This window comes from Falco naumanni, chromosome 10 (genome assembly GCF_017639655.2).
Source record: "Falco naumanni isolate bFalNau1 chromosome 10, bFalNau1.pat, whole genome shotgun sequence".
NCBI classification, from domain to species: Eukaryota; Metazoa; Chordata; class Aves; order Falconiformes; family Falconidae; genus Falco; species Falco naumanni.
In genome coordinates, this window is record NC_054063.1 from 26403794 (window position 1) to 26427957 (window position 24164).

Sequence of the window (24164 nt, forward strand, 5' to 3'; positions counted from 1 at the left end):
TTGTAATCGTTAGCCCTTTACAAATCAGCCAGTACATTCAACTAGAGATAAAGTAATAGCTTTCAAATTGAGTAGGAAATTAAAGCAGCATCAAGTTAAGCTAATGAGTTTTGGCTAAAGATTTTTTCCTTCTCAAGCAGAACCTCAAGATTAAGCATTTTTGTTTCTACCTCGAGATTCAGTTACTGGTAACAGTGTTATTCCCGACATTGACCACCACAACACTTTGCTAAGTAACGGAGAAGTATTCTGGGACAAAACAAGGTGGTTTTTAGGTTGCCAACATAATGTCATTCTAGCCTCCTTCAAACATCAACTTAAAAGTTGGATCTGTATTTATACACTGTGGATTGCTTAAAAGCACAGACTCACAATGCCCCTAGTTCTTTACAAGATGAGCCTATAGTGGCAATATTTTCTTGCTTCAAAGCCAATTCCAGTTGATTTGCATACTGATCATTAAACTTAAACTTCACTGAAGTATCTCCCAGTTCTGTAATGCATGTAGTAAGTGCATTTTTTGCAGTTCCTTAGCTGAAGGCGTCCTGCCCTTTTAGATAAATATATTCTCTGCCCTTGAAAATTTGTATAAAGATCCCAAACTGGGTCACTTACCTGGGGAATGAAGAATTTCCCCCATAAATATATTTTTCAGTGCCCAAGGTGATGAATTTAGGAGTCTTGCTTACCTAGCTTTCCCTAGTTCCTTGGAACTTTCAGCGAGGTGGTCTCAAAACTTCCTTTCATAGCTGCTCCATTCTCTCTTTTCAACCATATACACTGTAAGAGCAGGGGTGTGGGTGTGTGTGTGTGTGTATGAGGACAGGACCAAGTAGCTGCATCCAAAGGCAGCAGTTTTTGGACTGTGATGTTGGACAGAACAATTGGTTGTAAGCTGCCCCGTTTTGAATTACAAATAGGTTAACAAGAGCCCTTGCTTGTGGCAGCACTGGGCTTCCAGACTGTCTTACACAGATGAACCTTTGTAGCCCAGCAGTTTTGCCCTGTGGGAAACAGAACTCAAAGTCAGCACCAAAACCTTCATGAAATCTTACTTCATTTTGGATGTTGTGCCTTTGACCAAAGAATAGAATGGAGATTAAAAATACTGATGCATATGAGCCATCACACACACACACTTCAGGAAAGCCATGCTGTCTCCTATGGCTCTAGCTTGGAACAGGTTTGAAGTACCTTGTGTGAATACTTGGAGGACTTACACACAGACACGCGTTTGGTTCTATCACCCAACCCCTTCATTTGTCGTTACGGAAGCTCTTCTGATTCGGCCAACAGAAAACTGATGATGTAGGAACAGAAACCAGAAGGGGCCCCTTTTCCAAGCAGCCTTACAGTCACAAGCCTGATGTGGTCATTCGTAAGCTGTATACAGCAGCTCCTTTCTCTGCCTCATCTCTGCTGGCACTCCAGCGTGTTAGCTGCAAGAACGATACAATTCCAAAGTCACACCAAATACCAGAAAACTACAAATAGAAACATTATACTTCACTATTAATTCACATAAAATTCACAGCCTAAACCCATCAGTTTGCATAACAGAACTGGGAGAATTCCCAACATTTCTACCTCTGTCCTAAGCTTGTTCTTTCTCCAAACTTGAGTAGTTGCATATTAAGAAAAGAGGAAAAAAAAAAAAAGTATTAGCCAACTCATTTAATGAAACACTTGGGTAAATTAAAGTGAAGAAATACATTCACATTTTAATTTTGAATTTACTTACGTTTATCTGCTAGTACCCTAGCCTTAGAAAGCATGTTATGTTACATAAAACCCCCTAACATCAGCATCTTTTCCCTCAAAAACGTATCATTCTCCCTGTATTTGGGACGTTTAAAGGCTGTATTTTGTACTGTCATTAAAATAAAGGATCTTTGAGACAGACTTCCTGGGGGGAGGGGGGTGTGGTGGTGGTGAAGAAAAAAAGGAAAACCTGCAAGTTCTGGTTTGGTGGTGGAGTTTTTTGTGTATTTCTGTTGTTAAAAAGAAAATTATCTGTTACGTATTTGGTCAGTTACCCCTCGTTGCAGAGGTGTCAGTGAGCGCTTGCTGTTGTTAACCTAGAGAACTCCCTGTCTTTTCCAAAGAACGAGGCTTTCTGCAGGATCCAGAAGTTAGAAACCCCCTGCCTCCCCCCTTTATTATTTTTACGTTTAATGCAGTGAGAGATTAGCTTGTCTCCCCACCTCCTCCCAGGCTGCTTGTCTGAGTAAACTTGTGCTTCAAACTGCACCCATTTTGCTCAGCTCAGTACATTAAAAGTAGACAGGGTAAAAAGCAGCTTTAACTTTTTAATAAATTGAGAATCAGGGTTGAAAACAATTATGAAGCCAGTACTCACAGCTGGAATTTTAGCCATCTCTGCAATACAGCAAAATACTCTAAAGCAGTCTACCTACCTACTAACTGAAACACATCCACTCACAGTATCTAAGCTAACTGGTCATGACCAGGATTAAAATAGGTTCACTCTTGCAATTTCTATCTTGTCAGTCACCAGAGAGATTTTTCAGCCTAACGGCTTCCAGCAGCAGAGGTTCAGAAAGCCCCTTTGCAGCCTACTTTATTTACCAAGACACTTCAAAGTTTGTCGTAAAACAGAACAACTTTTTCCCCGACGGATAAATTTTCAGAAGTATCAAGCTGAGGAAGAAGGGTACAGTTTTGGTTTTGGACTGCAAAAAGATGTTTGCTTGTAAATATTGTTACTATTATACAAACTCAACACATATTTTAGGGATGAGGATTTGTTCCTGTGTGAGATTTCCACTGGTGGTAATCCTTGGCCCTGACCCTGCTTCTTTACAATTGTTAGGAATTTTACCATCTGCTTCCATGGAAGAAGTCTTTTGAGTGCCAGCATGGTTAGAAATACACGTAGCGTATTAGATACAGTAGGGGAGAGAAGAGAACTTACTCTCTTCCAGAACAGATGACATAAATTTAGAACTTACAATGACTTTATCTGTCTTAGACATTTGTATAGCACCAATCACCAACAGTATCATCACTAAGGCACTGGGCTGGTACTCAGCTGTCACGGGGTCTAGCTCCCGACCTGTGGTCAATTTCCTGTGTAATCATGTTTGTATTTTTTGTTTTTCCTGGTACATAAATTTTGACATTGGAAAATAGGATACAATACAAAACATCCTACATCATTTACAGGAATACTGCATCATGACTAATTACAAGGTGCTCAGATGCTGAAGTGATGGAACATTAGCATTTCTGTGCATAGATTTACTACCAAAAGAAAATTATCCTGCAGGTATCAATTATGTGCAACACACCGGAACAGAATGAGATTCAGTTCCTCTGGAGTTAACGACACACTCTTAACTTAAAACCTGTCCTCAATGCCATGATTCAAAATAGTTTTTAGATAAATGAAGATAAGCCCCCAGGGCTCCTGTCCATGACAACTGATCCAGCATGCCTTCATCTGTTTTTGCATCAAAGTCTGCTCCCAGCAACTTACAGAGCTCCAGTTTCAGCCTCTGAGAGCAGGTTTTGATGCTTTCAGAGGCAGCTGAATCTTTTTTTAGTTTGTAGTGGATTTACCTCTCCACCTTATAAAAAAAAAACCCCAAACAACCCTTCAGGATTTATCACTATTCTACTGCGTCACACTGGCTGCTGAGTACGTGTACTGATGTACAAATTACTAAAAGTTCTTGGGTTGAAATAAGTTACTGCAAATGCACAGTGGCTGATTTTGAAACCACAACATCTCTACAATTTATTATTATTTTTACAAAATACCCAAAGTGATCAGACCATATTGTAGGTTACTGGCTTGCCAAAGGTTATGCTTTAAAATCAAAACCATTTCTGAGTTACAGAAGTGCCAAAAACAATCTTGAACCAGGTTTGTTTGTCGTTTTTGTTGTTTGTTTGCTTTTTTTTTTTTCAACCAACCCCCATCCAACAAAACAGTTGTAGAACTTAAAACAGAAACAAGAGTTTGTGTTGGAAACTGTTTAAAAACCAACCCACCAAATCATGCTTGAGCAGAAGCCTTGTATGGCAAAGATTTAGTTTAGGGCAATTTAGTGCCAAGATATAGACCCGCTATGAGTTTACAATGGAAATACTGACACAACCTCAACTACAGTGATGCAAATGTGCCCTAAAACACTGTATTTGCTTTTATTAATAAAAGTGGTAGTGTTTACATTTGCAAGTATCTTACACTTCAGCATCACGATGAATACTGAGTAGAATGAGTTAAGTTTTGGCTGTAAGGTCAGAAATTTCCAAACAGATTGAATGAGACAGAAGTGAACGTCCTCGATCATGAAAACAAGAAGTTCAAATAAATAAATAAAACAAAACTAGGAAATATGGGTAAGCATTAGGTTGGAATGGTTCAATTAACTGCAAATTATGGCCACTAAATTAGAGACAGAAGAAAACACAGTTACTTATTAAATAGCAATCATTAAAGCTTTATGGTTTTGTATTAAAAAAAAAAAAAAAAAAGAAAGCTGTTAAAAATAAGACTTGCATTTTACCAGGCCACCAAACTGCATGGACTAATAAAGAGACTAACAAAGGCAATACTGAGACATTAAGACACACACACACTCCATACTTGTGCAACTCAACCATATTCAAAACAATTGCCTTTTTCCTCACCTTTTTTTTTTTTTTTAAAAAAAAAGCATCTCCTAAACGTTTCTGTTCATATAAAGCTTTAGGTTTCTTAGACTGCTGCCGTCTTGTATAGCTCATTGTTATTATGTATCATTCTCATTATTAGAGGAAGAAGCTTTTTATTTTCCTCCTCTTAATGGAGGTGCTTTGTTTCTCTCAGATGAGAGATTACATTCCTCACATATACAGGTTTTCCCCATTTGTAAATTTGGTGTTTACACCAACTCCTCCTAGGCTTAAAAAGATAAGGGGTTGGCACTACATTAAAGATTTTGGCTCCTGTAACTAAAATTAAGGCTCACACTGAATTTCCTTTCCACTATGTGTATCCCATTTTTATCTAGTGGAAACACCAGCCCTTATCCTACAGGCACTGGATACATTCTGAAATTGCAGGGGGCTACTTTCAGTCTTCTACAGCTCTACCAAGTTCAGGTGGCAACTTTCTAAACCTGTGAACAGGAAAGATCATTTTAAAAAGATGAGTAGCAACCACAGCTAAAGTTTTTAGATGATTTAGTGTCTTGTGGCAGATGACTAGTAATTCTGAATTAAGAGAGATGGGACAGTAACTCCGTCACATCCCCACTCTTTATGTGAAAATGGACTAGGTGATTAATTTTCATTTAAAACTTTAGCCACAAAAGCAATGAAAACTCACAATTCAGAACAGTTGCAGTTCTTAGTATTAAAAAGGCATCTGATACCTGAAGCAAATCTAGCTGCACAGACATCACTGACCACACCCTAATTTTAACTTAAACTGGACCTCTTCCCAAAAAAGAAAGTCAATACAGTCTCTTGGGTGGAGGGAAGCTAGTGTGAAAGGCAAAGAGGCAAGTATTTTGGTGTTTGGTTTTTGTTTTGTTTTCCTTTTGAAGTCACTGCAGTAAGATCCAGATCGGTTTAGGGGTGTAAATGAAGGGGGAACAGGGTGTTTGAGTAATATAGGCTAACACTGTTCTAGATGTGTTATTACAGCTGTAATTTCTGACTCTGTACAAATTGTACATGTAGGTTTAGACACATGAAAAAGTAACACACTCACAGAGACATAAAACACCTAGGTATAAAATATAAAGCAGTGTAGTAGTTACTAAAATTACATGCTCTCTTATTGCTACAGTGATTTTTGCTCTTTTTTCTTTTTACTGTACCACATGTTGTTCTAAGCATATAATTTGCATAAATTATTCAAGTTTAAGAAAAATCCACACATCTTCACTTTAAGCTACTTATATAGTTAATATAAAACAAAAAGGTTCTAAAGTATCTCTTTATTAAAAGAGAAATAAAAATGTCATTTGAAACTGGAATTCAGTGGCCAAATCCAAGGGCAGTGCACACCTTGTCACTCTGGTAGTCGTATGCCCACGCAGCGTCAGTGGAGGTTGGTGGGGTATTTGGCCCAGTCTCGAGATGGTCACCAGACCTGCATGATGCCCTATGCGTCTGTTATTGTTCTGGTTTTGTCTTTAGCAAAAAGGACTATGAATGACCAAAGACTAACATTTATAATTTGTAGCAAAATTTGGTTTATGTAGAAACAAGCCATGTTTTGCATTTGGATAGAGATTTAAATGAATTAAAGCTAAAAATTAAAAAGCATGATGCTGCAACATCTGGTCACTTGTTGAAGACCTCACTTTTAAAGTGGTTAAGTTTGCACAATTTGTACTTTTTTCTTTTTTTTTTTCTTTTTTTTTCTTTTTTTTTTTTTACTAAACAGTATTTTTCCTTCTTTTATAAACCAGAAAAACTAAACTACAGATAAATTTTCCCTACCTTGAGCTAATGCTGCAGATAGGGTTGACAAAGCTGTACAGCGCAATCAAACATACTTACATCTTAGCTCATTGTACAGGTACAGCCATAATCAAGGCACAAAGATCTTCTACAAGTTATTTTCAATAAAGTTGTACAAAATAATACATTTTACAGTCTGTACAAGAATAATAATCCAGCAGTAAAATAAAAAATGAGGGGAGGGAGGAAAAAGAAGGGAAAGACTGTGAGGACTACAGTCCAGATAATGATTTTTATAGCAGACGGGATCATCAGTGGACAAACTGAAAACAGTGTGTGGTTAACTCTTTCTGCAATCACAGGCCATACGCAGTTCAATTCATAAATGTCCATGGTTGTCTTTAGACCACCAAGACTGGTTTTAAAAATACCCTTCTGAAAGGTAGCAGTTGGTTTTTGCACTGTCTAGGTCTGTTGTAGAATTGTCAGTATTTCCGTTCAAAGCCACATTACAGTCAGAGAACCAAACTCAAGTGTCTGTCTTCAAACTTGGTCTGTGACTTGGCACCTTCTTTAGTCTGATGCAGTGAATGATACAAAGTGGAGATCACGGGTTATATGATTATGCCCACAACAGTGCTAAATTACCTAAAGTTTTCTCTCCCCAATTTTTGTTTTAAGTTTTAATTTTTTTTTTTATCCCCAATTCTTTCAGGTGCTCCACATTCAGGGCTTTTAATTAATTAGGTTTTATTTCTTTTTTTTTTTTTTTCTTTTTTGTTAATAACAGTGTTAGGGAATCCTCATGGGAATGGCCTTTTAAGTGTTAGGGGCCATCTCAAACTGTCCGAGGGGTACAGAAGCAAGCTTAGAAGTGCTGCTATTGTCCAGCAAGGAGAAAAAGTTGAGGGGTGCAAATCAATGGGAGATTCAAACAGTTCTCTTCCACCCTATGTGGGCGAGGGTGGGTTTTTTTCTTTTTTTAATAAGGAGTCCAAAACACAGAAAAAAGTGCTCTCCATCACAACAACTCGTATTGGCGAAGGTGCATGCGCTGAATAATGTCCCGACAGTCATTGAAAACCCTCCGGATGTTCTCTGTATCCACTGCACACGTGAAGTGAGGATAGCAGTAGTGCCTTCCATCTCCACTTGCTGTGCTGATTCTCTGTTAAAAGGAAGAGAGTCACACTGGGTTAAAATAAAACTGACTGGGGAAAACCCCCCATGTTCTCAAAACTCAGATGAATGGTGGTTAAGATATGTACGTGTGAGTAGTGTTTCAAAAGGGTGTAAGTGGCAAAATGCCCACAACTTTTCACCCTCTCACCTAAAACATGAAATTTAAAACGACCAGAATTATACAGTGAGAAGGTCACTGCATTCTGGGGAATTTCAGAGTTGAACGAGAACTAAAGAAAGTGCTATTATTCATATCCAGCCATACAACTCCTAGTGAATGTGTCCATGAAGAAAGTGGGATTTTGCCTCCGTCATTCCCTGCTTTACACTTACAGAAAGCCTCCCTCAAAACTTTATTTTGTTCCATTTTAAAATGAGTCCACAATTTGATTGCCATGCTCACCACTGCAAGTAATTGTAGTAATATTCTAAAAAATTCTATGTCTATTACAGCTTCAGGTGACCAGTAATGGGAAAGATAATGACAAGAACATTAATATTTTGCAGATGATGCATCTTTTGATTAGTCTTTATCTTCAGAAATAATGCATGGAATAAAAATCTGGCCCCATTAATAACAGCAGGACTTCACTCATTCTATTTGAGGTTCCTTAATTTTCGTAAGTTCTTTTGCAATTTAATTATGTACTATGTCAAAACCCAAATATTCAAAGAGCAGCTAACAAATGGCAGTAAAGCTCTTAAACGTAATGGCATTTTATGCCATGTGGATGTTTAAAGACAAAGAACAGAAAAAGTGACAGCGTTTTGCATCAGTAGAAGGTGCATAGGAACTTATACTTGAGAAGAATCACACAAGAAATACTGGAAGGAAGGAAATACTTACAAGAAATTCATCTCTAATAAAATACTTGGCCCTTGTAACTCTGGGATCCTCACCAGGCTCTGGTGTTGCTGATTAATAATAAAAGAAGTATCTCATTAAAACAGATGTTTTTTGGTGACAGTGCCTAAAAATCATAATTTGCTGTTTTCTGCTCACATATGATAGAAACATACCTTGCAAAAACTGACTAACAGATAAGACAAACCTTAATGTGTTATTTCCACCAGCAAGATTTCAGGACAACAAAGAACATGACAGGGGCCATAGTACCAGGCATTTGGCAAGTTAGAGAAATGACCACAGATAGGACTAGGGGGAATCCAGAGGATGTATTTGTGACAAGCTGTACTGTGGTCTACATCAGCAAAGTAAGAGGATTCTGGCACGATGAAAATACTAATGTATTAAATGTATAAAACACAGGATTCTCTCATTATTAATACCTCATAATTCTCTCATTATTAATACCTCCAATTCAACATTGCACTGTAGCTGAAAGACAATGATGATTACGTCTGCTTAAGAGTTTTCAAGTCTTAGCTTAAACGATCAAAAACATTACAAATGTGATTAACAAGGGAACAATAAATTGCTAATAAAAATCTTACCATCATCTGGGGTAGTGTAGCGAGCAAATTCTGGAAAGTAGTCTTCAATTTTCGATTTCCCTGCCAAAACTTTCTCTGCTAGCAAATCTTGTTTATTCAGGAAAAGAATTACTGAAATGGTCCGTAGCCACCTGTAAAAAATTGAAACCAAATGCTCTGAGAAGGCACAGCTAGGATCACATGGCAAAAACAAACAGTCCAGTTCTGGAGACAAGAGTCACACAACACACTACAATAACTCTGAAAGGTTCCTTTTGTACCCGAATCCCAATGGTGCAATTCCAAGTGTATGGACCTTGAGTTCAGTTTGTGTGCTCCTAGTGTGGGCAATGGAAGTTGCCCACTTTCTACTGCTAATCTAAATGCATGAAATAGGTGAGTATATCCACTTTTTAACGCGCTACTCTATCACTGCTTTAATTACTTCAGCCTCAATATGGCAACTACCAATCTGTAACTCTCCAGAGTTTTCTTCAACGAGGTGAGTGTATTAGACGTTAACGTCTCGGGTAGGCAGTTGTTAACGAAGACTAGCTCGGTCTGCTCCCTGAGAAGCGAGTAACACAGGCTACGCTGCTGCTCTGGGTTAACCCCCGTGGGCAGTGAAGCATCACACAGCTGCTTGCTCACTTCCCCCCTCAGTGGCAGAGGAACAGGAGAGGAGGAATAAAAGCAGGAAAACTTGGGGGTCAAGGTAGAGAAATATAAGTAATAATTAAGAGGTGAGGAATACGTGGAAGGGAGAAGAAAACAGAACAAAAGTGATGCAAGGCAATCACTCACCACCTCCTGTGGGCGGACAACACCCAGCAAGGTGGGTAACCCTCCTAAAGCCCCGCTTTCCCTTGTATTGCTGAGGATGACGTGACATGGTACTGAGTATCCATTTGGTTAGTTTGGGTCATCTGCCTGCTTGTGTCACCTCCCAGCCTATGGTGCACCCCCAGTCTGTCCCCTGGGGGTACAGCGAGGGACAGAGAAGGCCCTGACGCTCTGCACACCCTGTGCAGCCGCAATGTCAGTGTGTTGCTGGTACCGCTTCACTCAAAATCTCACAACACGGCACCACAGGAGCTGCTATGGAGATTATCCCAGTGAGGTTCAGCACACAAATCTGGACGTTTACTAATCCGTGTGATATAAACAACGAAACTTCAATTCACAGACCTGTTGTTCCAGATACTCTTGAAGAGGTTTAGTGCTTCCTGCAGCCGATTGGTCTGATTGTCCTCTCGTATAACCATGTTGTAGCTACTGCTCGCCACCACAAATATGATAGCAGTCACATCTAAAGCAAGAAATACCCGTTAGTTAATACCAAATTGCAGAAGAAATACCCAGGAATCCTGAAGTTCACTAAAAAGCTGCCAGACTTTCAGCTTCATGAAGAGAACAGGCTGAAATGCTATGGCTGACAAGCTTTCAAAGCACCATAAATAAACAAGAAAGTGAAGAAACAATTACAGATAATAAAGGCAGGCCACAGAACAGAAGCTGACAGAATGACAGAAAATATAGAAAAGAAAGGTACAGAAGCAAGTAACTGGAGAAAGCTAAAAGGAGAATTCAAATGTGAAAGAAGATTTAAAAGGTGTAAAGAAATTTCAAAAGCAACTCTGAGCTACCAAGAACAGACAGGGAGGCCCTTGGGGGAAGGCCTCAGAGCAAACGGCCCTTTTGATCTGCGTGAATAGTAATAAAAATAGTAGATTGCTGTGAGTTCACGTTTAATCACTCTAGTCCTCCTACATCCACTGTACTGCTTAGAGGCCCCTAGCTCCTTCCTGGGAGATACTCCCAGGATCACAGAATCCAGAGCTCTGTGTGGCTGTGCTGCTCCAGACCTCTTACACTGACTTCCAGGCTCATCTGCCTCAGACATCAACAGCAGAAGAGATGAGTCAGATCATGAGGTAACAGGAAGAGGTAAAACCCAAACAAATCTGCTATTAATAGCACAGAAGAAAATATTGCACAGTAGTTCCACACATACATAAGTGTTCAGGTGATACTCTATCAGTAACCATAGCAAAATACAATGAATTCCAAGTTCCATTCTACTTTTAGCTATTCCATAGGATCTCATTACAACTTTTCTGCAAAAAGACAGACTTCTGCATAGCTTCATAAATATTTTGTCCAAACAAAGAAAAAGACAAGAAGGTCTGCACCAACTCTAGCTCAAAAGAAAACTTGTGTGGAGAAAGGTTTCATATCTAAGCAGAGTAAAACAAACAGAGACACAGAGTAAAACAAACAGCTGTCGTGAACGTACGTGCAACACTTCAGGATACACACAAGACTACCTAATTTAAATTATATGGGAGTTAAGAACATAGTCACCTGTCCTAAACAGATGGGGACATCAGTGTTAAGACTCCAGGTCTCACAAAATTCCTGCAGACTTTTAGGGTCCTACCCGTGCCTAGGCTGGTGCTGTGTTAGCATCCTAAGGAATCCAGCTGACATACAGGTTACTTAAATGAGGGTGTTTGTTTATATGTTTTCAGTAAGGGCCTTCCCCTTAGAGCTGTTTTTTAAAACATTATATTAAAATGCATGGCTCCCTAGAAAAATGCAAGTTTATAAACTCTATCATAAACTTTTTCAACAAGGGCATTTTGGGGCTAGACTATACAATGCTGTAGTATATTACATACTGTATGTGACGCCATGTCTAACAAGACAGATGTTCCCTACAATCTCATAGAGCATTAATGGGTTGGTACTGATTCAGAAAGCACCACCCCTGACATAGCAATGTGGCTGCAATCATGTGCAAAAATATGATAATCTGATTTTGTGCATGTATTAATCAGTCTGTAATTGCATATTTTCTATAGGTACAAACATATGTAAACCTTCACCTGGAAGACAGAACACACGGTGGAATTTAACACTCATATAGCTGGCAAATAATGGACAAACCCATCACCAAAAAAACCTAACTGAATAAAGAAAGGGAAGCTGAAGAAAGTGGACAAGCCATATGAAGTTATCAAACTTGAATTCCTTTCCACCTACATTCTCCCTAAACATATTCTACGCAGTTACTGAAGTTTACATGTCAAGAAAAAAAATATCTTATCCTGTATGACTGTTCAGATAATTGCTTATCAAACTACATGGAAGAGATTGCTTTCACACAGGGAAAAAATCAAGATTGGCCATTAAAGTTTTGCAGTGAACTACTTTATAAAACACACACGAGTTCTAATCATACCATTAAAACACTGGATCCATTTTCGGCGTTCATCTCGTTGCCCTCCAACATCAAACATACTAAGAAAAAAACACAAATTGAGTCAGAATACGTTTTGTGTTTGGGTTTTGTTTTTTTCCCCCCCAAATGCAAACAGAAAATGGAAGAAATTTTAGGACTTCCATGTCACAGAAGCTAAAAGGAATTGAGGATTATAAGAAACCGAACAGGTAACAGTCCACCAACATATGCATGCACAGCTTTCATCACAAAATAGAATTATGTTTACTTTCACTATCACCTACACTTGAAGGTAAGAAATTCTGGTATATGTACACTGCACACCGATTTGAATTCCTTTTAAAATCAGGCTGTTAAATTAAAAAAAATTGCTTTCTATTAAACATCAACTTGAGAAATACAATCTTCTCAATGACTCAATGTAGTCTAAATGACTATATGGTAGACTGTCCTCCAATTTACCCTGGTATTTGTCTTCAGTGTATTAGAAAAAAAGAAGAAAGGAAAAAAAAAGGGGGGAAACTGGGGTAACGTGGGGGGAGAAAGTGGAGAACAGGAGAAAAAAAAAAAAAGGATACTTACTGGAAATTTACTTTATCCACCTGAAACTTGGTTTCAAAAATTCCTGATGTCAAAACTCTGCATCTGAGAAGATCCTAAAGCATAAAGGAAAAGTCATTGATTCAACAGAGATATGTCACATTTCTTGGTATACCCAGCAACAGAAATAAAACCTTTTTACCCCACGCTGACAGTGTATGCTGTATTGCAAAACCAGGGCATTATGAAGCTGCATTTAAGGTTTTGATCTTGGAACACATGTGCACATATATGGGTGTGCTCAACTTCTAAAGTACATATATTTTCACACACAGGTTTTAAGTGCCAAGCTTGGAATAGGAAGAAACATTTACAGGCCACTTAAAGCAAACTCAAGCGTTCAGAACAGCACAGACTCATCCCTAGATATCAGATGATGCGTTCACAGATTTCACTGGGATTGTGGCATACAGCAAGATCTTTAAACTACCACCAGATAACTCTCAACCCCAGAAGACAGATCTCTCCTCCAGCTGTTCAGTGCTTAGCTACTAAAAGAAGTGTCTAGATCTCAGAATTTTCCGATTTTTCCCTTCAAAGGACCAGGAGCTCAACCACTTAAATCTTATAAGGATTGGGCTTTTCAAAGATAAAATATGAAATTTCCTGTAGAGACAAAAATGATAATCAGAAGTTGTAAGCTATAAACAACTGAAATTTTTATAAGCACTGCAAAATCCTATTAAAAACAAACTGCTTTGGCTTTTGTTTACTGTGTACTGCAAAGCAGTGACAGCCATATACAGTGCCTAGTGGTTAATTGATCTAGAAGAACCTAATTTGCATAGGCTGCAGACTGACTACACAGTCCAAATATAACTAACTACAAAATACCACTTTGAATTCAACTGAAGATTTTATCATTTAGAACCTAAAGTTTTGGTGTTCTTCACAATGGGTCTAAATAGAAGCTAAATTGTAACAGTCGCAGTAGACCCTTAGCCTCCGATATAAAATCAATACTTGTTTTCAAGTTCCATATCTGAAAATTAATTGTTCCAAATTTCCCATATAACTTAATTTTCAATATTTTTTTCTTGAAAATAGAATTATTTCAGTGATAAGAAAGCCTCACTTATAAAAAAACCCTCAGATTTTTAGAAGGACAAAGGATTAATTTATTCCTGAACAATTTTAAAGGACACAAACGGTTCTGCCCTCATCAATACTGTCTATGAAAGTTTTGGGACATTAGTGGTTTTGAGTTATTTATCCTACAAAAGCATGCTAGATGCTTAATTGCATTATTTATGGGCAGAAAGTTAGGAATACATATGTGATTTTGGATTAGGAATTTGTTCCTAAAAAGATCTGCAGATTATCTATAACAAAATGAAAACTACGACTCCTACTCTGATAATAAAATATCCTAACAAGGTTGTTTTTATAAAATCTGGTTTGCAGTGGGAGCCAGTGGGGCTGAGAAGATACCAACCAACTGCATCGGAGAAAGAGCATGGTGCCTATTCAGCAAGGACAAAACATTGTACATTACTCACTCAAATGGGTATTTGAGTTTTAGTGTCACAGAAGCATGATGTAAGTCTTGAATCTAGGCAGATTTTAATTTCACAGTACATTTACATGCATAATCTCAATCCAAATGACAGAAGTAATTTTTACTGCAATACTAAGTATGTAGAGTACATGGCAATACCAGTATTAGTGCCACAAATGGCTAATAGAAAATTAATAAGACAGTTATTCTCAAATACGGAGAGGGCAGATAAATTGCATAATTTCTTAATGAAACTTTCCTTACCTGGTCAGATGGTGTATACTCATTTTGTTTGACTATGTCAATCTTGTCTAGAAAACTGGGGAGAGGAAAGAAAGAGAGTAACTTTTCCTTCTCAAATTAGACAAGCTATCTAATGCTTCAGTAACTGACAGGTTCCCAGATAAGATTTGTTATATTTTAATGGCCTCAGCTTCACAAAATACTGAATACACTTAAAATTGCTCAACATACGTGCACGAGTGTTTCACCGTGCACTTCCAGCAGCACCCAGCAGAGGGCCAGGGCCAGTTTTATCCATCAGGTCTGGGAACCCCATGCCAGCCCCCTCCCACACGACTGCCTCTGCTCACACACACAGAAGCCGTTTAATTTCGGTCATTTATTCTTATACATTATACAATATAATCTCCTATTGCTAACAGTAAAGCAATGACTCAAATAAATTGGCTACATGTAATTTTCCTGAAAGATGATTTTTTTAAAAAAAAATATTATCATTGCTGTAACTCTTTTAATAAATGAAATCCTTATTAAAACCCAATTTCATTACAAATTCACTTAAGGGAGAGGGAATAGTGATTTTTCTGTCACTTGTTAGTACCAGTTTCTCAGTTTACTTTCTGAAGTAGCAGCAGTAGTAAGCCAAACGGGTACAAGAAGATGTATTTTATTAAAATTCATTAACGTTACCTAAAGCGGACATCTTGGAGCCTTTAAAATGTTTTTACCAATTAACTGTAACCTCCTAATTACCTTTCACTTCAACTCACAGAGCAAAAATCTCAAGGAACCATTTGTTAACTCTGTTTTATTGTGGTTTGTCTGTGAGATTCTGAGACGTAGCAAACCAGCAGCACCAGGATGGCGATTTTATGCTACTCGCACCCCCAGCCACACCGCCCAACACGGAGTACGCAGCAGGGCTACGCCACGCTCAGCCAACTCCCACTGCAGCGTTAGCAGGACATCTAGCAATGCTCCTACAGTTAACTTTACCTGTAACATTAACGATTGTAGTCTTAAAACCAATATACTTTGAACTTTCCTTTTAAATTCCTTTTCTTGAATTCTTTTCCTTACGAAGCAGAAATCACAAAGAAAAGCTGAGTTTTCCCTCCCGATCCCTACACACAGGTAGGTACAGTGGAAGTGCATTAGCTGCGGCCACAGGCAGTGATTTCAGGGATGGGGGAAGGCAGCCGTGTCCCAGGTTCAGAAATCAGAAACCAAACCCCCATGAAAACCAGCAAGGGTCTTAGCCCTCAGCTTCAGCCCCTGCTTCCCAGCCGACATTCCTAAAACACCTAATAAACAGCAGTGGATGAAGAAACAACAAACGTATATTTTAACAGCGGCTTCAGTGTAATGTCCTTTCCACCAGGAACTAGATGACCATCTTGTTTCAGAGACAAATTACAAGTAATTTTTGTTTAGTCTGAATTACAGAATTTTAAAGAGATTAAAACATATCTTAGTAAACACACTCCTTAAAACAGGAGACAAAAGTGTGAAGATTTCCATCATGAAAAGCAATGTGGAGACAGATAGACAAGGGTAAAATTAATGACAAATTGTGTTCTGCAATTTGCAAGCTGGATTTTTTCCTCATCTCTTCCAGGCTGTAAGTAATTTTATTTTTTTAATCCAAAGGAAAAGATGTAAAGCTCTTTGTTCAGCACACAGAGGATGTTAAATATGTACAACAATCACAAATTCCAACTAGTACGAGTGTTTCCACGGTATGTTCTCCCCTTAGACCACGGTTTCACAATTGTGGCAATTTCAGAAGTTGGAGGATACTTGAAAAATGTTCAGAACATAACGTGTTCATAAAGATACAAAAGTGATTACTACAGTGACCCAGCCTCTCTGTCTCTCTGTACTGAATTTATCTAAGCATAGCATTTTATGCAAGGTACCACGAGATTTCTGGGTTTGGTGGTTGGTTTTTTTTTTCTTTTGTTTTTAAACACTCTGCTAATCAGCTTCATGGATTTTGAAAACTGACAATTAGAAAATAACAACAAGATACTGCTAAAACCTGGAACTGAAAGGACAAACCTCTTACTGTTGTTTATGCAGACTATTTTTAGGCCTATGATTTCCTTGAAAAACATCAGCCACATAGAAGCAGCAGTACTGTACTTGAGATGAATTCCAATAGAGATGTTCATGCCAGGTAAAACAAGTTCAAATGGAATAAACATTTCTTCTTCCCCCCCAAAACAAGTTCCAGCATTCAGTAGCATCTGGTATTCGTAACAATACCCGTTCAAGAAGGAAGTCTTTCACTATGTGATAGTTACCCGAAAACCTACCCTGCAAAGCAATACATTAAATGAAGATTTCCTCCTGTGCATGTGCCTTTTCCTAAAAGTCTGCTCTAGCAACTATAGAAAGGGCTAAAGACATTAAAAACCAGTTCTATTTTTTTCTCAAACGTACAGAAAGAGGATTATTCTTTCACTTGGTCAACTGAAAAATAAATGTGTCTGTAAGGAAGAAAGAGTAGCAGAAATATGATCGAATCAGATATACTTACAATAAGGAGCAGTAGCAGGAGTTCAGAGATCAACACACTATGTTCAGAGACTTTAAGTCAATGCTAGTCAAGACCAAATAATTCATCCCGTAAATTAAACTAATAATTAAGTCAGATGAAAACAAAGCCTAATTAAAAGTGAAAACAAATTCACCATCATTAATTTCTATTTTTAATTCTTGTTATGCTCTACCCAAAACACCAGTGAGGCCACTTCAGTACTACTTTGTGTGCTGAATTCACTGCTGTTATAGATTGTTCTAAGTCTACTGGAGATATGCCCATCTACTATGTCAGCAATGAATTTCACAGGGAGAAAGAAAAGTGACCTTGGTGAAATAATTCAAATAAAACTGTCAAACCACGAAACCAAATTTTATACTGCAAGTCTTGCACCAAGTTATGAAGTCAGGGTTTTTTTTCTTCTGTAAAATTTTCCCAGCAATTATATGGGAAAGCTGTTTTCCAGAAAGCAAATCATTCATTCGGCATTGCTGCCAATTCTCATTTAGGGCCAGATTCTGGACATGACTAAATAACAGAATCAGTTATTCCTCTGCAAAATACTGTCACTTAGTATAAGGCACTTTTGCCTGTGTTATAAAATATCGATGCTACTACGGCATATGTTAAAGTAATTTATGTTTTTTTTAAAAAAAGGGAAGAAAAAGGAGACTTAAGGTCATTTTAGTCAGTAACACCGGAGAAGTATCATCTCTAGGACAGCAGCAGCTGTGTCCTGAGATATTAAAATATTATTATAAATTTAAAACAATCAAATAAAAAATGCACTCTATTTTTGGGTCCCTTTCTTCAGCCTGGGGAAGGAAAACCACAGATCTTTGCAAAGAATGAAGTGTACTTAATTTTAAGAGTGCACTTAGGAGGCAGATTTCATAGATACACAGAATCTTTCCTTAGCTCCTGCAGGTCAAAGTCAGTCAGTCATATACCTAATTCTTCCCAAATTTTTAACAAGCCTATTATGTCAAAACCATGTCCCAGTTTTCAGATCAAGATATATGCCAGTTACTGAATTATTCTGGAGTTCTTTCATACAGACAGTGGTTGTTTTATCCCAATGTAGGGGGAATTTCCCCTAACAAACAATGCTTCTGCCAGACTAAGAATTGCAGCCTGCGCTCATTTTCCCCCACTGAAAAGGTATGTAACATCAAGGAACAACGTAACTTCACTGTTTCGGGAAGAACAGGGAGGGGGAAATCAGACTGCTTTTCCTTGAGCATTTCCTGATAGTCTTTTCAATAAACTGTAACTTGAAATTTTACACTCTGTGATCTGACGAAATTGTTGGCAGACAAGAGGGGGGTTTTGCTTTGTGAAGAAGAGCTTTTGTTTTCAGTCTAGAACAACACTGGTAAGGTCTCTTCAAATTGACAACACACCTTTATTTGAAGAGCTTTATTTCCATCAGATTTTTGTCAAGTCATAACCTGAATTTGTATACAAAATGTCCCTGTTAATATGTCTTTTAAGACCTCATCTTTAGTGTCAGTAAGACACTGCAAATCACGAATTCAAAATTTCAGTCCCAACTAAATACAACATTTATTACTTTGAAACCTCAAGAGTAGTAGTGGAACTCCGTATTTGTGAAGTTTCTTGCCTCTGAAAGCCTCAAGGTGTTTTACAGACAGTAAATCAAGCAACTCCTGCCTGCCTCATTCAAGCTGCATTTCCTGCCTCCACCATCGCATCCCGAACTGCACACCTTACATTAACCCTACTTTAAAGGCAGGCACACAGGGAGTAAGTTAATTGTCTAGAGTCCCTTGGGTTAGTGGAAATAGAATTTTCACTTCCTCTGAGTCATGTGTTTTTATCAAGATATTACTAAGAAATAATCAGATTATTACTAAGAACTATCAAGATTTTACTAAGAATTAGAGTTGTATTTACCATGATCACCCCTAAAACAGTTTTTATAATTCAGGTTTCTATGATCGAAAATAAATTAATATTTGTTTACTGATCTTCCTAAAGACCAAACAGTGCAAATGCCCAGTGGATTTTTATTTATTTACCTATACCCTATCAGGGCTACAAAACTAATTCAGAGCTCCCTAAAGTAGTTTTAAGCTGAAATTTAATTCAACATTAATAGTGTCTATAAACAAGAGTGTATTTTTTATTTCTCAGAACAGATCATACTTCTGCTTTACTCCCTTTTTAAAGCTTGCCATCATCCTTTATGTTATTCAGGAACAGCTTTCTTACAAGCCAAACAGTTAACTATTTGGTAAATTCTTTCTTTAGCTATATTGTCTATGCTGAAGCCAGAGTTACAGGATTAGCACAAAGATAAAGTACCCTCTTTAAGAAGGGACTTGAGCTGAGAAATATACGATGGATGTACCGCAAACTTTAACACAGTTTAAAAACATGTTAATACAGAAAAGTTTTCCCAACTCTGAAAAGCCCAGTCTGTCAGTGTCAAACCCTGGGTTTCCCAAGCAGGCCAGCACACCCAGAGCAGCACCGGACGGGGGGTTTACTCTCAGTTGCAAGCATGCATGTGCGCATCGGCGGTCCCCCAAGCCTGTCCGTTTCTGCTGTTCCTGGGAGCAAGCAGGATACTGGTGGGAGTAAATCCTATTCCTTAAACTGATGGTAAAGATTTCTTTTGCATTTCATCTGGATTATTTTGCAAGACAAGCAGAAAAGCAGGCAAAGTTACAGGAATGATGCAAATTAAATAAGCAAGCGTTCAATCTGCTAGTATTTATGGTATCCTGCAACCATAAGCAGTATATGAAACCAAACTTGGTAAGTTTTTCCTCAAAATTAAAATTGGAACATTAGTAGACTTGTTTGTTTTTGAAGATACACTGATACTTGCTATGATTTGCAAAGGTGGGGTTTTTACTGTTAAGGTGGTCACAGAAGACATGCCACAAACATGTTACTGGATGATTAAAAATATTCATAAAGGCCCAGCTCTCCCCCCCCCCCCCCAACAACGACAAAACTAGGTAAGGAGAGAGAAGAAAAAATAAAAATCCATCAAATCCTCTGTGATTACTTTAACTACTTCACAAAGAAAATTAAGAAAAGGCACATAAGGACAGTACTGTAACAAGTATTATTGGTATAATTATGAGAGCACTATATTGCATACAAAAACATCTCATATGATGTTCCTGTAATGAAATTCTGCTTGTCAGTTCTCAGACATAAGGACCCCATTCAAAACCCCATTTATGTGGGAAATGAACTTCAAAAATGTAGTATAAGACTTAAACAGAAGTAAACCAAAAGACAACTCTTTAGAAAACTTTTCCAAGAAGCTGCAAATGACTTTTTTTGTATTTCCAATTTCATGTCAAATGGTTATTATTAATTCTTTACTGAAGTAGCAAATCACACAAAAAAAATTTAAAAACGCTCTGAAGCTCAGAATTTAATTATAGATAGTATTAATGCATACATGTCCCAGAAAAGTGATTTTGAGAGCGGCCCCAGCTGTAATTACAGAAGAGCCTCGCAGCATTCCAGCCACTTGGAGGCGAAGGGGCACCATGGGTCTAATTTTGAAGCAAATAATGAGAAAGCTGAAAAGTATGACTCCATATATTTGGAATCATCTTGTGGTAATCAAGGTTACAGTTCCTTATATGGTGTGGAGAACATGAAGCACACACAAAAAATAGAATATTAAAACTACAGGGTATAAAGAACTGCAACTATTGCAAAAACCCCAAAACATACCCCACCGACCAGCCAGCAAAGCCCCCGTACTTCTGTGCTGCCATGAAACACAAACCTTTGCCCTAAAAACAAGGCTGGTTACGCACCCAGCTTCCTAAACGGCGTAATTACAAAAGCGTAATCCACCAGGAGGCATGAATGAATTTTAGACAAATCCAGCAGAAGGCAAGCCACCTATTCACAAAGTGCCCATGAAAAAAGAAATGGGGAAAAGGCAGAAGAAAATAAAGACCTATTTAAAGAGGTTGTAGTTGTCTCTTCCCCCCCCCCGCCCCCCCCCCCCCTCCTTTTTTTTTCTTTTTCTCTCTGCCTGTCTAAAGTTAGTCTGGCTTAGAGGATGCACTAACTTTCCCAATCAGTTTTACATTACAGCACAAGTCCAGAAATAGCTCCCAGCCGCCTTGGCCTCTAGCACGGTTGCCATGGCAATGGAACCACAGTGCTATAAATAGCTCATCAGCACCAAATCTTGTGAGACACATCTGGAATGGGGCCAGCCCAGCCCTGGCCTGACAAATAAAAATAGGCACAGGCAGTTTCAAAGGCTGGAAAGGTACAATGCGGCTCAGCTTGTGCGAAGCGGCGGGCAGAGAAACAGTTTGGATTGCTTGTTAGCGTGAGATTTATTTGATAGGAGATTGGGAGAAGTATAAAAGTTACTTTATTGCATACTAAACAGTCAGTCTTTCTCTACGGTCTGTTCTTCTTTTCCCCTAGTCTGCAGCAAAACCATACGGCCTGAAGCTGTAACAATGCAGTCTTGTGCCCAGGAGACCATTAAAATAAGGGAAAACAGAAGAAAAGAGATCTTCAAAACTTCCCCCTCTAACTATTTCTGTACATTTTTGGCTCCAGTGAATTTAAGCGCTCCTGCAAGTCCAACAGGCGTCCTGGATGAGCTCCTGCACGGGCTGGAGCATTCTGCTCCAGTTAAACCCATTCCCAGGCTGCCCCATGGCTCCACACGCCCGGTACAAGGTGGCTCCCTGAACCCCTCTGCCAGGCTGCAGCGCCGCTCTTCTCCCTGCCCTCACCAGGGACAAAGCTGGTGCTATGGGCTACGCTGAGGCTACACACGAGCCGTGCCCGCAGTGGTGGCAGGCGCCATCGGTAGTCGCGATGTAAGGCAGCCCACTTCCCAGCAGCTCTGCTTGACGAAACTGCTTTTTGAGCACGCATTTTCTTTCACTCAGTGGGTGAGAAAATGTCGTATTTTTAGCACAGACTCTTTATCAACCCATTCAATTACATCCAAATTATCTGTGTGGGAACAGAATGTTATGTCAAAAATGTTATTCAGTATATTTGTCAATATTACACAACAGGAGACATTTGTATAATCAGGAGATTCAATATTTTCTACAGCAGATGAAAGCAACAGTTCAGGAATCAGACTGAAGTTGTAAGACTTTGCTATTTCACAGACACTGGAAATAGTAGTCAGCATGATAAAACACAGCGAACACCACTCCCAAAATAGTAAATCTTAGTTGCTCTATCAAAACCCAATAGAGATTACAGATGGTAATCAAAAAAACTGCAACTATAATAAGCATTAAGCCACAGTAAAATATCTTCCGTATGCCATAAAGGCACTGCTCACACACTACACACAAACTGCACCATCAACCCACAGGATTCCTTTAGGTCCCTACATGGATATTTTCCTTTCTAAAAATTGTACAGTAACTTCCATCCAGGCTTAAAGCTGTATGTAAACTTCCCTCCCCTTCTCCCTTCCTTTTACCACAGCCAGTTTGCTCATTTGAAATCTGAACAATGTATGTTTCAGAAAACAGCAGTTTTCACAGAAGTATTCTGGAAAACCCACTTTATAACATGCAGTGAAGAGTAATTCAGGATTTATTGGTTTTTACAAAGATCCTCCAAGTTAGTTTAAGAACCTATAATCAACTGCAAGTTTTGATTTCAATTCTATAAAGAACAACTACTTTCTTTTTTCTTTCTTAAGAAAGCAATTAATAAAATATTCTGAGATAGCCCTTCCTGGGTCATATAATGAATTCTGTTTTGTCTGGGAGAATGATGAGTGGGAGATGGCTGTAGAGCAGGGAACACATCCAGGTAACCCCGACGTGGCCCACGCTCCAGCACCGTGCTGGACGGGCCCCCCAGCAGCCAGGACACCTGCCCTCTCCCCCCATGACTGGATGCTGCCCACGGATCCCTCCTCCTCCAGCCGTGGCTTTGGAGGGCTCCCTCCCCCAAGCAGATCATGAGTACCCCTCTACACTTCCCACTGCCAGGGGGCACATTTCATCCCAGACACCACAGCCATCTGCCTGGGACAGTACGCGATGACCGGTTTTCAACTGAAACCTGTGCACAGCTTCCCCCCACCGATAACCGACACCCCCGCAAACGCCTGAGGCTGCTCCAGCTGCCTTCACTCCTGTTGTGCGAACTTGAAGGTGTTTTCACACTCACCACGACCAAAACAGACCGACTAAAACCAACCCACTGCCGCGTGCCCCCGAGGCCTGCTCCGCGATACAAACCTCAGAGCAGCCCCTCACCCCGCCCCAGAAAATTACTCTTCCATGCCAGGAGGAAACGTAAGCTGGTCCAAGGCCAAGGCCGGGTACAGAAATGAAAGGTAACGGTATGGATGAGATCACGATGGCATGATCCCAATCCAGGGCAAGCCCGGGGCAAGAACATGGTGTGAGTGAGTGGGGAGGAACATGGCACAATCCCTATTAACTTGTTTTTTTTTTTTTTTTTTTCCCTTTTTCTTTTAAGTAGGCTGCAAAAGACAACAAAAAACATGGAAAAACATGAGGCAATTAAGAATTCACATAACAAAATTTCTCACTCTGCTTTGCCTTCTGCCCCTCTTTTCCAGCGTTTCTTCCTGAATTTTGTTGGGCCAAACACACCAGAGACTTGGCTCTAACGATCCCGTCAGTTGCAAAACACTACCAAACCTGTTGATTTACATATAGGATGTTATCTCTTCTCTACACTTTAAAACAATTCTGTTTGCCTGCCTTCATTTTTATTTACCCCTATTAAAATAAAACAAGAAGAGAATTAATCAGAAATCAAAATATCAGCCTCCTCTAAACAACGAACAGGTTACTGGAAGCAGAATGAAAGGCAAGTGGCACGCTGGGCCTGGAGAGCTCGTGGGGAAATCAAACCCCTGACGTGAGTGGGGCACAGTGGAGGGAGAGCTGACGCAGCCACCTGCGCTCCCGGGCTGTTGCTGCGACTTACCTGCTGCCATTTCTGTCCTTCCTGCTGCC

At 39.1% G+C, this 24164-nt stretch overlaps 1 protein-coding gene across 6 annotated transcripts in view; it reads right to left on the reverse strand.

Moving 5' to 3' along the window:
• Nucleotides 1–3731: 3731 nt before the first annotated feature.
• Nucleotides 3732–24164, reverse strand: part of GNAS (GNAS complex locus) — a 158567-nt gene continuing 138134 nt past the window's right edge. For 5 of the 6 annotated variants that reach the window (XM_040607825.1, XM_040607826.1, XM_040607828.1 and 2 more), the window contains exons 6-12: nucleotides 14646–14700; nucleotides 12866–12939; nucleotides 12284–12342; nucleotides 10228–10348; nucleotides 9061–9191; nucleotides 8453–8520; nucleotides 3732–7591 (exon numbers count right to left, since the gene is read on the reverse strand). In XM_040607825.1, coding sequence (XP_040463759.1) covers nucleotides 7445–7591; nucleotides 8453–8520; nucleotides 9061–9191; nucleotides 10228–10348; nucleotides 12284–12342; nucleotides 12866–12939; nucleotides 14646–14700 — 655 coding nt within the window. In that variant the 3' untranslated portion in view covers nucleotides 3732–7444. Of the gene's footprint in view, nucleotides 7592–8452; nucleotides 8521–9060; nucleotides 9192–10227; nucleotides 10349–12283; nucleotides 12343–12865; nucleotides 12940–14645; nucleotides 14701–19338; nucleotides 19344–22513; nucleotides 22519–24164 lie in introns of those variants that run through there. The other variant, XM_040607831.1, reaches the window with a different exon arrangement.